The following is a 16587-nucleotide window of genomic DNA, read 5'->3' on the forward strand; positions in this document are numbered from 1 at the left end:
GCAAAGTTGTACGATCACCACTTCTGTTTCCAGAACTCCAAAGTGAAAAGCCCTTTCTACTAAGCAAATCCTTCCCATTCTCCTTCTCTACCAGTCTCGGAAATATATCATAAGATTGGAAATACACAATAAGCACAATAAGATTTATTATAATTATTATTTTTTAATGAATCGCCATGAGGTAGTTACAGACTTACAAACTTCTGTGTTTACATTTCAGTCACACAATGACCAAGTACCCATCCTTCCACCAGTGCCCATTCTCTACCACCAATGTTCCCAGTATCCCTCCCACCAACCCCATCCCATCCCCCCACCATACCCCCCGCCTCTGCGGCAGGCACATTCCCTTTAGAAGCATAATAAGATTTCTGAAAAGCAGTTGCTCTTATAAATATCAAGAGATTGAAGGAAACACAAAAAATAGTTGTAGGTGTATATAGGTATATAGATTTTGTGCACATGTATGTATATATTACATATAAATACACACACATACACATATATAGCAGCCTCAAACAGGAGGATGCCATGAGAAAGAAGCAAAGATTTAAGAAAGGTTGGCTAAAATAAAAATAACATACAAGCTAAACTATAATAAGTCTAGTCAATATTTCAAGAAGTCTGATAAGAGACAAGCAGGGAGAGAAAAAATTAGACTTACAGATGAGAAAAAAAAAGTAAGCCTTATCTATTCGAAGATTAAAATGTTTTTAAGCCTAAATTTTACACTCCACCAAATTATTAGTCAAGAGTTAGATTAAGGTCATTTCTTGGCACAAAAGTTTTCTCAGAGAATTAACTTTCCATGAAGATTTTCTAAGGATTCTTTTGGATAACAAATAAATGAGACATGAACCCAGGAAAGAGTGGAGGTCAGCTGACAAACAGTGCAGATGTTCATGGGAACAGCTATGCCCCAAACCCAACAGATAACAGTGGGAGCTAGTTTCACAGAACTGAGGAATCTGGCAGGATGGCTAAAATATGGGGTACAGACATCCTGTCATAAATTTCCACCAACAGAACACAGCCATTAAAGAAATCCTGCCTTCCCCGATGGCAAAACTGGAAAGAATATACATCTTTCTATCAGCTTCAAAAATAATCAAAAATAGATTAAATAGGTATTGACTTGACTGTCTATTTCTATTATGACATGAAATAGTTGGGAAGTTCTGTGCTGGTGAGTCTCCATTGATCACTCTAAAACCTGTCTTCCCATCTCTGCCTGCTGTTCCCAGACAGATTTTCAGAAAGAGAAAGACTAGACTGAGTTCGTTGGCTAGCAATCAGGTTTTGCCCCCTGGAAACCACAAGCAGGTGCTCAGATGTCAGGATGGAGATGAATATTTGGTCCAGTCCCATTCAGGGGATGTCCTCTGCATCACACATGGGTCAGGTGGCCCCTCTTCCCTTACTGGCTCTCTTCAGACTCCAGAACCCTCCCTTTTCCTGGCTAGGGGTTCTAATGTCTTCCTTCTGTTGCCGAGAGTGAAGAGGCGCTTTGTTCTTCCTTCCAAATTCCCCATGTCAACCCATACTTTTGTAAAAAGCCCACTGATTCAACTCCAGTTCATTTAAATCTCTGGATGTGACATTTTTCTCTGTGCTATGACCCTAACTAATGGACTCTAAATTCTAACAGAAAAATCAAAACTTTACAGTGACATTAGTATAATACTAAGAAGATCAGTATTTCTCTCTTAAATTTCCCTTCTGAGTTTAAACAATCAGCAAGGGGGTATCAGAAATATTTTATTTCAGGTTCTCGTAGTAAACAGACAAAAAGAATTTTTTAGCACTGATGTCTGGAGACTATGTACTAAACAATAGAAAGATTAAGCAATGCTTAATACTTGCTAACGGTTTGTACAGAGTACATTCCGTCCTTTACTTTGCATATCATTATAACTATGGCCTTCAGTCTAACACCACTATTGCGTTCTCTAAGCATTTCTCTGTAAATCATAATAGTTGCACTCATAAATAATAATAGTTGTAATCATAATACACATATAATTTTGCATCTTGATTTTTTCCAGTTGAAAGTATATAACGAGCATGTTTCCCATGTTGCTACATAATTTTCATAATCATTACTTGCAAATGCTACATTGTAGCTAATAATATAAATGTAACATAAATCATATACCACTGCTTTTCCATTTTCTCCTAGGCAATTTTCCCATAATCTATATAAAAATTGGTACTGTGCACATAATCATATCAAATAAATCAGATCATCATTAGTTTTTTCCTTACAAAAATAAGCTACGAGATAGCACAAGGGTTAAAGAAAGTACTTACCATGCATCCCACCAAACCCTGGTTTGAATCCTGGAACCATATATGGTCCCCTTAAGCATGGCCAGGAGTCACTCCTGAGCACAGCCAGGAATAACCCCTGAGCATCAGTAGATGTGACCCAATACCACCACTCTGTCCCCCGACCCCAAAAAGAAAAAAAAAAGTCACTGCCATTTTGAGATGTGAAGTGTGCTGCTTTAGATCGAGACTGGCTTCCAGCATTGGGGGGACAAGTAGGCCAATGGTTTGTGTGCACTGAAGTTTTTCTCCGATGTTTCTGTTTCTTGTGGAGAAGCCAAGTTCAGAGACGAGAGTTGAAGCCAGAATTAGATGAAGAACACTTGAGCTCCAGAGAGGGGCAGAGGTTCTAAGTACAATCAATGGTCTATTTCATCAAATGTCCACGAGATGTTGCTGGCACCCAATCAATTTTCTTGGGATCAAAGGAGGTGAAAGTTTTTTTTTTTTTTGGCTTTTAGGAAGAGCACAAAGTACCCTCACTCTCCAACAGCCCGCAAAGAACTTCATCAACAGCGTCCACACCAACACCGAATCTGCATGGGACCTTCTGAGCCAAGCTCAGGACAGCATGTGCCAGCTGATAGGGCACTTCTGCAAGGGTTCAAGCCAGTACCACTGGAGCATGGATTCGGTGAGGTGCTTCAAGTTGCTCAGAAGGCCTGGGGCCACTCCCTGTAATTATCAGTCCGCTGCACTGGTAGTTCAATGTCATAACCCAAGGACGTGGTACTGTTCAGGCCCTGTGGCACCCTGGTCACTGCAGAGGCAGAGGCCTCCAGGGCAGCAACCAATGGCTCAGAATGAGACTCTGGACAATCACATGCAAGGCATGCACCGCCACCCTGCGCCCTCTCTCCAGCCACTGGGGATCTCGTTAAATTGTCATAGAAAAATCTTTACAAAAACCTGGCTTTGAAATCTGAAAAAATGGGAACTAAATAACAAGTAATGCTTACCTCTTAGAAATACTTGACATTTAGTCCTATATGAAGAAATGTTTCTGCTCATAAAATTACTTTCCTTGTGGGGAAGGGGCTCCCAAGCAGTGTTCAAGGAGCCTAGGGACCACCCTCTGCTGACTGTACAGCCCTACAGTTAAATCGGGTTAAGTACTCAGGCCAGTCATGATGGATTTCTGATCCGGCCCGCTGGTACTACAGAAGGGGTATACTCTAGCAAGGGTCAAACTTGGGGCCTCATGCATGCCAGCTTACACTACAGCCACACAAACTGTGCCCCGAGCTCTGCTCCTGAAATACCTTAAGAAAAGAAATATAACCTCATGAGTGCCACTGGTAAAATAACCAACTGACACAAAATGTCAAATACAATTGGGAGAGATGCATAATGAGTGAGTCGGAGCACATGCTTTGTTGGCTGAAGCCCCAAATTCCATCCCAGACACCTCAGAGTCCCTACCAGGGGAGACCCCCAAGCAATAAATTAGGAGTAACCAAACTAAAAACAAAATCTCAAACATTACCAAAACACGACTTCAAATGTGTACGTCATTCAAAGAAGACCCAACCTAAGTGCAAGCATAGCCTGTCTTTCCTTTTACCTTTTTTTCAGCAATGTACTAGCAAATGTCCATAGAGGAGGTGTGATTCTAGGTTCTACAGAATCGGACCTAAAAAAAACAGACCAAAACCTCCTGCTTAGTTTGTTTTGAAACCAGGAAAATATTGTGGACGAATAAAATTTTTAAAACCCAACAGTACATAGATAGATGTTCCAAATGGTGTAGAAAACCCACACTTTTAAATAAAACTTTTAATTCTTGAGTCATTATACCTTAAAAAATATATTTATGGCAACCAAATAGGTGTCAGCAAGAAACAAAATTTTTAGCAGAAAAAACAAACAACAACAAACAACTCCCCCCCCCTCACTCCATTTCCCCCCCCCACCCCCGCAAAATTGGAATCAGAGTGATAGCACAGAGATAGGGCACTTGCCTTCCACAAGGCTGACCCGGGTTCAATACCTGGCATCACTTATGGTCCCCCCTGCAATGTCAGGAGTGATTCCTGAGTGCAGAAGTAGGGGTAAACCCTGAGCATCGCTGGATGTGACCCAAAAAAGCCAAAAACAAACAAAACCCCAAATTGGCATTTATTTCTTTAAATGATAGAACTAAATATTCTAACACTAACACAAAGACCTTTGCTATCAATACTAAAGGTAGTTGATTAGGTCTTTTAAAATGATTCCTTCCCTTCTAGCAATGAGCCTTGACAATATTAGTCCAACGCAGGCACTTTTTCAGATAGTCTTTATTTGTTGATACCACGATAACATTAAGACACATCCCCTCCCTCACAGGACACTGGTATAATAAAATAAGAACTTTCACTGCTGTGAGAAACTGAAGTTCAAGTTAGCAGTTTTTCTCATTTAGAATTTCTGCTTTACTTTTTTCCATTCTTCTTATGCTTCTCTTTCCTCATTCTTGCATTCTTGTATTTTCAGTTTTTATACTGCACAGATTTAAAGTCTGAATTTACCTCTGAGTAAAGAATTTTGGCTGACGCACATCGCTGATCTTCACAAAATATTTTGTAACTGTTTTACATTTTCTCCTTGTTTCCATATTTTTCAAATATCTATGTAGTAGGTTTTTTAAAATTATTGTTAATTTGGTAGCCGAGATCAGTACCAGGAGGATTACTCCATGGCTTAGAGGCCAGCGGGGCATTCTAGGGGAAAGGGCAGCTCAGATAGAGAAGGGAGCACCAAATAAAGGGTGTTTGGAGGATTCTCCCAGGATGGGAGAAGCATGCTGAAAGTAGACTCTAGACCAAACATGATTGCCACTCAATGCCTCTTTTGCAGACCACAACACCCAAAAGGAGAGAGAGAACAAAAGGGAATGCCCTGCCACAGAGGCAGGGTGGGATGGGGGGGCATGGGGGGTGGGAGGGATGCTGGGACCCGTGGTGGTGGAGGATGGGTGCTGGTGGAGGGATGGGTATTTGATCATTGTATAATCGAAACCCAAGCACAAAAATTTGTAAGTCTATAACTGTACCTCATGGTGTTTCACTAATAAAAATTAATAAAAAAATTATTGTTAATTTGGGATATAGTCAGAAAATGCAGTGTGTTTAAACTTTTCCACTTGGGAAATTTTAAATTTTTTGTTTGGGCCTTGGTCTATGATCAGTGTTTTAACTGGTTGCACATACTCATAAAATTTTAGATAGTCTCTCCCTATAGAGATTCAAAATTTAAACTATATTACTATTGACCTTACTATACATATCAAATTAAAAGTTTACTGAAAAGCCTTCTAAAAATGTTCTGTCTATATTTTTTGTATGCATGATTTTTTGCTTACATTTTAACTGTTTGGAACATAAAGAATTCAATTGCTCTGTCTTCACCAAATAGTCCTTTTGTTTCAAATATGAAACCACCTGTTTCACAGAAGTATACTTTTTAAGACAATTACTTAAATGTGTACCATTTAATCTTTCATTCTTCCAGTCCTTTGTAGTTATTTTCTCATTTTCCTTGCAAATATATTTTTCACAATATTCAGAGAAGGGGTTGGTATTGCTCAATCTTTGCCCTCTATGAATAGTTCCTGTTTTTTTTTTCAAGCAAGATCTCTTATGGGGAGCATTCAAAGTCTCCAATTTCAAAATCTCATTTCCCACTGGAAATTCCAATTTGACAGCTTAAGAATCATGTTTGCACTGGGAGGGTTGGGGGGGGCGGTTTATTGGGGTTCTTCGTGGCGAAAAATAAGTATTGGTAAGGGGAAATGTGTTTGATATTTGCATGACCGAGACTTAAGCCTGAAAGCTTTGTAACTTTTCCCACAGTGATTCAATAAAATAAATAAATAAATAAATAAATAAAAAGAATCATGTCTGTACCTCAGTCCTCAGCCAAAGTGCCAGCCAAAGTTAAGGGCTGGGACCATGTGCCCAGTTGGATCCTACTTATCTCATCTTATCAGTGAATCTAGAGCACATAAAAATCTTGAGGACCAATCTTTTTAGAAACTAATGTTGACAAAGCTAAGGCTTAGTAATTTTTTTTTTTCTAGCCAGGTTGACCTTTCTGTTCTGTGGTTACGACTGGGCTGGGTCAGAGCCAGGGCTGAGGCCACAGCGGGATGGGTTGGCTGCCCCTCAGCCAAGGGCAGTGTGGAGAGCAGCTCTCTGAAGAATTGCAACGCTATTTTAGAAGACTGGGATGGGTCTGCCCCAGGGCCAGAAATCCTGTGTTCCTCAGGCAGAGCCACTGAAAAATGGTTTTGTTGAATTGTGGACCCTCCTTGGTCTGTCTTCTCGGGATTGTCACCGAACATTTTCACATTATGTAATTTAAACCTTTTTATATTGAAGTAATGTTCAGGGTCTGTGCCTCTTCACCACGACGCCCCTCCCCTCCCCCAATGTAAACAAGTCTGTTTGCTTAGGCTGGATAATATCTACCAGTTGTATAGACCACAGATGTTATTTTCCTAAAGGAACTGAACTGTAAGTAGTGAGGGATTTGAATTTGGCATTCACTTAATGCCTCTAGAATATCTCCTCATCACTATGTTCTTATTTTTATAACATGTAATATCTGCTTCATGTACAAATGGATTTGACCCTATATAAAATCATAGACTTGGATCTAGTTTTAATTGTAACTCATTTATTTGAGGAGAGAGGGGACTATTTCCTGGTAGGTAATGCGAGATAACGGGCAGAGAAAATGCTACAAACTCAGGTACTCTGGGCATAACTACCTTCCTGCTCACTACTACATACAGCAGAAGAAAAGAAAATTGCAATGCCGAAAGGGGAATTCTTACAAGACCAAGTGAATGATTAAAAGAACAGTAGTAACAATACAAATGCCACTTCAACTGAAATTATATTATCGACTAAACAACTAATTCATCAAAGCACGTATGTTCAAATAAAAATATGCCAAAGTGTGGTTGACTACTGCACAATTTCTGCTCGGCTGAATTGTGAAATTGGCACAGGAAATGAAACTGGCACATGAATCCTTGCCTGTCAATCAGGGTGCCTGGAGCCTTCAACGGAGAGTGAAGACCAAGCCAACGATTATACTGAGTTTTGGCATCTTAAACTAAAACTTAAGTCCTGCAACATAAGCCAACTGGATTCCCTACATTTTTTCCAAACATGCTGCTGACAAACAACAACTTTTTCTAGCCGATTATCAGGTATATTTCTGTTTTTAAACCCTGGGAATAACTTTGCTTTTGCCCCTCATAAATGCCAGTTTTTATCAGCCTACTGATAACCAGAAAGTATGACACAAAATGCCTTTAACTTCCTTGCAATCTTCTTGAAATCTACAAATGTTGCTTCCTGACTCACCTCCATATATCTGATTTTTAAAAAGTTAACTGAGTGCTTTTAACATTGTAGTTTTAAAGAAAGGCACTTGTAAGAAACACTCATTTTTTACTCTAAGCAAAGGAAAACACTGCATGACCTTGTTTATCTTTCTTTTTTGGTGGGCTGAGGATGAGGGTGGTCCTGGGATGGGTATCTTAGCTTGTGGAATGTAATGGGTGTTGGGATTGGTCTAACAGCAAAATGTCTGAAGATAAAGTCAGGAGAGGAAGAGGAAGACACAAGAAACACTGCAAGAAGCCCAGCAAGAGAATTCTTCCTATTAGGAGTCTTTTGTTGCTACCAATATTTTTGTTTTCACTACAGTAAGAATATACAAACACATAAGAAAGATATTTGCTTTTGCTTTGCAACATCACAACAGGGAGGGGGCAGGGGAACAGAAATGCCGGAAAACTTTTTAATTGTCTAAGAAAGTACAGACTCGGGCTCATGCTAATCATCTCCCTAACTCAGGAAAAGGACAGTGCGGAAGCTCTTTTGCCCCAGTGTCTGGAGAAGAAATGTCTGAGTCCATCTGCAGCCCGTGTTGAGATAAGAGGAAAGAATTTTGGAAAGAGTGAGAAATATTCTAAAAGTTTTATCAACACACAACAATGTCAGCCATAAAGAATGAAACAAAAGAATTGTAAAATTGTAAACACTTCACCATCACTCAGACTTAGTGTACGACCTATTACTTGGAAATTAATTTTCTATGACTTTGCAACAACAAAAATTGTTTTTAATTAATAAAAAATAAAGGACACACACCCTGGACAAATCTGATTTCGTTTTATTGAATACTATCCCCAACCCCAATATTTACAGAAGAAATAAAGTGGAATTTAGAAGTCTATGATGTGGAACATTTTAAAAACTCTTAAGTGGAAATAAATCATATGGGTCAATGCAATAGCGTATTTTTCATTTTGCTGTCAATATCCAAGATAGTTCATTTCATAAAAAGTCTATTTTCAAGAAGAGATAAGTTTAAAGAAATATAAAAAAGTCGAAAAATATTTCCATGTCTTAGTCATAATCCTCCAGTTTCTGTAAAAGAGATCAAAAACAATTATTGACATTCTGAATTGTACGACTTTTTTTTTTTTAAATTTCAGATCTGAATTTTAACACAGAAAAGTTATTCTTTTATCATACTTCCTGGACAGGTTAAATACTTTTTATGTTATGAAACAGAAATATTTTTAATTTAAAAGCAGCATCTAGGTGGTTTTTTTTAAAAAAAAAAAAAACAAGGGCCTGGGGATGAGTGGCAGTGGTAGAATGCATGCTTCACATGTATAAGGCCCTGTGTTCAATCACCACAAATAATAACAGTACAAATAAAAATTTTAAAAAGCAACAAAGAAAATGGCCACCATACCAGTCCATGATAGATTAGCTGTGGAAAGGAGTAAGATTGATAACAGAAGTGAGCCAACCCTCTAACCTGTCCTACTGTGACTCATTATAGCAGTCAGTTGTTTTCACAGCCATTTTGAGGGCATGAAATACACAGTACCTACGTCAGCATGTCTGAAAAAATACCTGGAATATGAGGACAGATGGTCCTGAGTTATCTCTATAACCACCCGGGATAGAATTACGAAACCATGGGGATCACAGAGGCAGATAGAGGTGTTCTTTTCTCTACCTGAACAAAATTAAGGATGCTATCTCTGGCATTAGATGAGTTCACTTTGCTGCCAGGACAGAATTCAAGAATTACACTATTTCCTATTTTAACAACTACAGACCGTGTTAATATGCAAATACTATTATCATTTTCTTCAGAAGACCTGGTTATTCAAAGTATACTGCTCACTGGACAATCTAGATATTAAAATGTAAAGCATAAATCCGTGTTAGTAATAGCGACTTCTTTATTAAAACCCTAAAAACTAACAAGTTTTAAAGATACTCATCTTTGATAGACAAAAGTCTAACAGCAGTTACACTGCTTGAAGAGAAAGATAAATATAGCTTAGATACCATACTGAATAAAAATCATTCACTATTCAATAGGAAAACATTCACTTTCCAAAAGACGGTTCTGGAAATAGTGGTGATGGCACCTTTGAGGAGCTGCTTCGCTTTTTAATCTTTTGGTAAAAAGTTCTTATGCCATATATAGGTTCCTTATTGAATAAATCTATTTTTCAATTGCTATACCTACACATTTCAGAGTTTTATGGTACATAGTACATAAAGGGTCATTAAAACAATAACTGTGTGTTCACGATTCAAAGTTGATTAAAAATATACCTATGAAAGGAAGGCAAGGGATGTTTGTAATCAAATCATAAAAAAGAACATCTTTATCTAGTGATTGCTAAATGTCAACATATGCATGCATCTATCAAGAAATCAGTTAACATGCTCAGATTTAATTTATTCTATGAAATAAAAACATACTGCCATAAGTTTTAATTTTTTCTGCAATCCATATTTTGTTCTAGAAGTCAACATACACCTTAACACAACACACTGATGGCCACTAGTCCTGAGTTAGCTGTTCACTAATGTCAAGAACATGTGCTGGCTTTCTCAATACACAAGGAAGTGATTACCTGTGCGGTCAGTAGTTGATCATTTTTCTGAGAGCATCATAGCACTTCCACTTGTCTGGGATGTAGAATGGTTCAAAAATGTGAGGAAAAGGTGTGTCATACCCACATACTCTAGATATTGGAGCCTCAAGGTTCAGGAAACATTCTTCCTGCAAAAACACAAACACAGATGGTTAAGAAACAAGAGAAAAAGAATATTTCTTTTTATTCACAGAGGAAAAAATAAACATTTCAATTAAATAAGCAATTGCTTCCAAAGGTATTAAAATAAAAATAAGGATATTGAAATGGTGGGCATGTCTTTCAAAAAGTAGCGAACAACTAGCATCAACATAAACTTAGTTTGACTTAAAATATTTTCATATGAGCAACTGAATTCATTGCTATACATGTAGCTATTGCTAAAGTCAAACCAGGATCATAGAAAACATGATAAAATAAGTATGACCAAATCATAACAAAATGTTCACAATAAACTTCTGTAGCTTGAAATTAGCAGTGGTATATGATTTATTACACCTTTCAAACTTCATGTCAACACAATTAACCACAGATTACCTTCAGAATGACTGCCTATAATTCCTCTACACGGCCAGAGTGAGCCACCAAGAAAATACTTTCTCTCACAAGCTTTGTATATCTGTAGATGCTACTGATCCTTTGGCCATCAACCCGTAAGCTTGCTTTTCTCTGACTGACTACTGTGCACAGATCTCTAAGGTGGGAGCTCAGCTAGAAAGCCCTGACCAGAGAACTGCCAGTGAGCAAAGGTCACCTGCCCTAAGCCTCTGCAACACTGAGTTCAGCACAATCCAGGGTGGTTGCCCAATGATCTGTTTTCCCAGTGAGACTCTGAATTACATGTGGCTCTGCATTATTGGTCCAAACTCATAAAATTCCAAAAAGAACCACCCATGGAAATCATCTTCAGGAAAAAATGTTGAGTGACAAAGTCAAATTTGAAAATAAAATTTGTCGAGTGGAAAAAATATCTTTTCAAAGACAAATGATCAAACCATTCTTAGGAAAATGATATTAAGTTGAATAATCCAGATAAAAACTGCAGTTAAAATTAATATAACTTCCCTAGGAATAGTTTAATCACATAATGATTGATCTACTGTCTACACTTCCTCCTTCAGAGATAAGCAGTCCACACTTGCTTATATATTTTTAATTCAATGTATTAAAAATACTTGAGTGGAAAATGAAGGAATCCTTATGCCTAATGCACAGTCCCTGTGCTCTGTGCTACTTTTTCCATTGACAAGTGTATCCCAAAAGTATTGGTTTTTTTTTCCCCATTGCAATTGAAATCTTCATCAATAACTTCAGAATCTTGCATCCAGAAGACTTGAAGAGTGACCTAGAAAATTCATTACTAAGCTCAAAAAATGACTACTTGGTTGAATTGTTTTTTGATTGAAACATGTAATTTTAAGGAGATTTAAGCTGTCAGGTGGGAATTAGCTCAATTCTATTATTTTAGCCAACACAGGCTGTTTTTTTTTGTCTTTCCTTAATATTGCACTCTTCACATACAAACTAGCCATAGGCATGACAAAACAAAGGAACCACAGCAAAATACTTCACAGAATATCTTTAATTTTGTGCCTCTTATTATTTTTAAAACTTGATAGCAGTTCTGCCAAAACAATCTATCAGTGTTTCTGAAATTCCTTATTAACATAATTAGCAATACTGATCATTTTTTTCAAATACTGGCACTTCCAATTCCCCAAGGATGTGAGAATCAATGTTTAGAGGCATTTATATGCATATGTAAAGATAAGGGTCTCCCAGAATCATTAAGCAGTGATCCAAGGCTCAAAGGAGCAAGATGGTGAATTGAGTTTTTATAAGAAATTAATAATTTTGTAATTAAATAATAAAGAAATTAAAGTACAAAGTGAAGAATCACCTACTGTGAGTAAATGTTACTGCTATCTGCAATTTGTGAATTTATATGTAATTTGTGATTTTATATCTAGCATTTCTTTAATTTAAAAACAACTGCTTAAAATTGTGTGGAGTATTTCCAAATAGATAAAAATCATAAATATCATAGAAGAAAATTAAGAATTAAGTTACAAAGATTGTAATTCAGTTAAGGTGACACCCTAACCAAATAAAATAGGTCAGCATTTTAATGACTATTAGATTACAAAGATATTATTATATTATATAATAACAATATTAAATGATATAGAAATAATAATACATAAAATAATATAAAAAAGCACAATAAAGTATATTAAAGAGAAGTTATTGCTCCTTTGATTTGGATTAAAAACTTTTTCTAAAACAACTAAATATGTTTGGGAAAGCAATAAAACTGCTCATATACAAATCACTTATGAGTATAGATTTCTTTGCAAAACAGGGCAATTTTCTTCAGTCTCAATTTTCAGCCCCCCACACATAGAAGTTACACACACATACACACACACCCCTAAATTTTATCAGTAAATTTGTAGATTAATGTCCTTGATTAATCATTTACAAGGTATTTTCTTCTGTCTACCATATACCATATGTGACACACCAAATCTAGAAGCCATGTGTTCTGAATTTTCCTGGCAAGCCAAGTTAATCATATTCTTCTTTTTCATTTTTCAAGAATCTAATTTTTAACATGGCTGTTTTATAAACCTAAGAAAAAATAATTCACACCTCAGCCAGAGGCAGTTTAGGAAAAGTTTTATTTTAAAACCACCTTAGTAAGAAAGAGAAAGAAAAAGTGATCCACATAAATTAAGAAGAAATAATCACCTCACCCTGGGCATTGCTGAGGGGATGGGGACTTGATCCACGTGGACCAGGACAAACAGGAGAACCCAGATAAGTGCCAAGAAAAACGTCTCCAATTACCCAGAGTGCCATTCTGGAATGAACCAGTGAAAAGGACTGCAAGCAAGCCCCAGACAGACACTGCAGTCATGCCTTCATATACTTTATTATGGTTTGTTCAAGGCACTCCTGGAAAAATAGGCATTCTCTCCTAAAGAACTGTGAAATTCTAGTGTATGGTATCTGAACTTACCATTTTTATTGAGGAACAAATGGCATAAGCTGTTAGTTTCAGATACACAACACAAAGATTTGATATGTGTCTATGTTACCAAATGATCTCCATAGTAAGTTACATCCATAACCTCCACCACAAATTTATTTCTTTTTTGTAAGAGAATTCTCCTTTTAAACTGAATGATTAAAAGGTAAACAGTAACCATGGTGTTGCAAAAATGAACAATAATTTATCTTAGCATTTTAACAAAACTACAGAGTAGGTATTTAGTCTCCCAGATGAAGAAACACAGATGAAGGAAAATGTCCACGGTCAAACAAACAGCTACATACACTAGCAACTAGACTCACATCCGTAGTTCATCTTCTATGGGTTCTGAGGCACTACTATTAATCGAAATAAAAAGGAAAAGATTAAAAGAATAATAAAATAGAAGGCAAGCTAGGATGAACCTTTATCGTAGAACCTCAAGAGCGTAATGAGTTTAGTTTGGTCTAAAAAACTTGTTGGTGTCTATAAGGAAGATAAAGATGAAGGTCTGAAGAAGCCTGAGGCATGTTCTGAAACATAAAGATAATATACGGAGCAATAAACAGATGGCCATGGATATTTGGAACCTCCTAGGCTCCTCTAAATGATTTAAATAAGTAAACCTCAAATTGTTTATCTATTAGCCATCTGGGTTGCTAAGCACACTATAACCAGAAAAGGAAGTAGGCAATGTGAAATAACAAATCATAAAAATTGAGAGCCAGCAAGATAAAATTTATCTTCTGTAACAAAACAAACTTATAGGTATCTTACTGAAACTGCAAAACACTAATTTCTTAAGCAGAAAGCTAAGTAAAAGTAAATACAACAGGTTTTCAGATACCTATATTAATTTAGGATAAAAATATTATTTTGAGATGACAATACTGCTAGGTTCAAATTTAAGTTTTCTTACATATTCCTATGTTTGTAATTGTGTTATAGGTTATATATCGCAGATGTAAATGCATACATATAAAAACATATATATGCGTATATATGGGGCTGGAGCAATAGCACAGTGGGTAGGGCTGCTTTGCAGAAGGCAAACCCTTGCCTTGCAGGAGGTCAACCCAGGTTCAATTCCTCCATACCTCTCGGAGAGCCCAGCAAGCTACCAAGAGTATCCTGCCCACATGGCAGAGCCTGGCAAGCACCCCATGGCATATTTGATATGCCAAAAACAGTAACAAGTCTCACAATGTAGACGTTACTGGTACCCACTCAAGCAAATCTATGAACAACAGGAGGACAGTGCTACAGTGCTATATGGATATATATATGTACATATATATATGTATATATATATAATCTCATATATATGTATATATATAATCTCTTATATTGCCGGGACCCCTTGGAGGGGAGCGGGTTGAACTTTCCTCCCCGCCCCAACCAGGGCTCTGGCAGCCAAAGACCTCCAGGACCAGCCACCACCATGCTGAGACCACTCTCCGCACACATGAAGGTACTGGCAGAGGGACAAAGCCACGCGGGTTCCGGGGCCGAGATCTCCAAGCCTACTTGGATTGGGGCTGAGCATCCTCCACCCAGATCCTCCAAATTCCAGTAGGCGGGGGTCACACCCACCACCTGGCCCCCTGGCCCCGTGTAATCCCATCAACAGCCAAGACTCAGAGACTATAAAAACCAGCTCCCAGAACCGCATGGCCGCATTCGCGGCATCTTATTATGACATCTTATTATCTCATTCCTACTTTGAACAAACTGGCAAGCTACCGAATGTAGCCTGCCCACACGGCAGAGTCTGGCAAACTCCCCATGGCGTACCCAATATGCCAAATACCAGTAACAATAATGGGTCTCATTCTCCTAAAGAGCCTTGAATATAATCTCAGGGCTAGGATGAAGGAGACGTTACTGGGGCCTGCTCGAGGCAATCGGCGAATAACAGGATGATTTGTGATTGTGTGATATATAATCTCTTAATACATAACCACATTTTTCCACTAAAGTTTTCATTAGATCCACTATACATTCTTCTGTCACCATGCCACAGTACTGAGACTCACATCACTAAATCAATCACAAGCATTCCACATCGTGACTTTGGTCACTCTCCACAAATCTTGGTATTATTATGACAAGGTTTCACACAATACAGTTGATACAACATGGCATCTGGAATTCTGTCTGAAGAGCAAAGATTCTTCTATGACAACCTCTGAGCCTCTGTTTATTTAATAGCAAAAGAGATTAAGACTTTTGTTATTGGATATACCCTTAAAAAAACCAAACAAAATGGGGAGAGGGGGTTTGGGGGGAAGAGATACTGGGACCCGTGGTGGTGGAGGATGGGCGCTGGTGGAGGGATGGGTATTTGATCATTGTATAATTGAAACCCAAGCACAAAATTTGTAAGTCTACAACTGTACCTCATGGTGTCTCACTAATAAAAATTAAAAACAAACAAAACCCCCTCATAACTACAGAGGAAATGGCCATATTCTCCACCTTTCTCTTTGCAGTGCTGACATGGCCCTGCTCCAGACCACCATCTATCTCCTCCTAACCAAACATCATGCCTTCTATCAAGCTTCAGAGTTCTGATGAAGGGATACTTGGAAGTTGATGTGGAAATTGCCAAACAGTCTGTAACTACCAAAACCACGTTGGAAGATATGGGAATGGGTGATAAAAGAGATGATTAACCAGTTCCTCCCCCCAAATGTTAATGCAGCAATATCAAAATGTGTTACTCAATGTTATACCCACCACAAGGATGACCTATGTCCCCCCCAACTCCTGAGGATAATGAAAAAAAGGAAGTTTGTCTGGGACCAAAACTCCAGAAAGTGGACCAAGGGACACTTTTTGAACTTATTCTTATTGCAAACTACTTAGACACCTAAGGTTTGCTTGATGGTACAAGCAAGACTGTTGCCAATAGGATCAAGGGGAAACCACGTGAGGAGATTCGTAAGAACTTCAATATCAAAAATGACTTTACTAAGGAAGATGGAGCCCGAGAAGGGAACCACTGGTGTGATGAGAAGTGAAACACTCTGTCTGACATTATAGTTGCACCGCTCAGTTTACAACTGTTAATATTAGACTATGGATAAATGCAGCATCAAATCAACAGAATACAGTCCAAATACCAGACATAAGGCTTGAGTTTCTCCTCATACAATCAAAAGTTCCTTTTCTGACATTTTTTTCTGCTTTTGTTCTGCATAAAACTGAACCATTATCCATGGTGGTGGAAAATGGGCACTGGTGGAGGGATGGG

At 37.9% G+C, this 16587-nt stretch overlaps 1 protein-coding gene and 1 pseudogene across 2 annotated transcripts in view; one reads left to right on the forward strand and one right to left on the reverse strand.

Annotated features, from left to right (window-relative positions):
• Positions 1–8476: 8476 nt before the first annotated feature.
• Positions 8477–16587, reverse strand: part of BCKDHB (branched chain keto acid dehydrogenase E1 subunit beta) — a 426555-nt gene continuing 418444 nt past the window's right edge. For both annotated transcript variants that reach the window (XM_056109682.1, XM_056109681.1), the window contains exons 10-11: positions 10277–10425; positions 8477–8756 (exon numbers count right to left, since the gene is read on the reverse strand). In XM_056109682.1, the coding sequence (XP_055965657.1) occupies positions 10285–10425 (141 nt within the window). In that variant the 3' untranslated portion in view covers positions 8477–8756; positions 10277–10284. The remainder of the gene's footprint in view (positions 8757–10276; positions 10426–16587) is intronic.
• Positions 15877–16354, forward strand: LOC130019106 (S-phase kinase-associated protein 1-like; annotated as a pseudogene).

The sequence above is a fragment of the Sorex fumeus genome, unplaced genomic scaffold (genome assembly GCF_029834395.1).
Source record: "Sorex fumeus unplaced genomic scaffold, SorFum_2.1 ptg000008l, whole genome shotgun sequence".
Taxonomy (NCBI): domain Eukaryota; kingdom Metazoa; phylum Chordata; class Mammalia; order Eulipotyphla; family Soricidae; genus Sorex; species Sorex fumeus.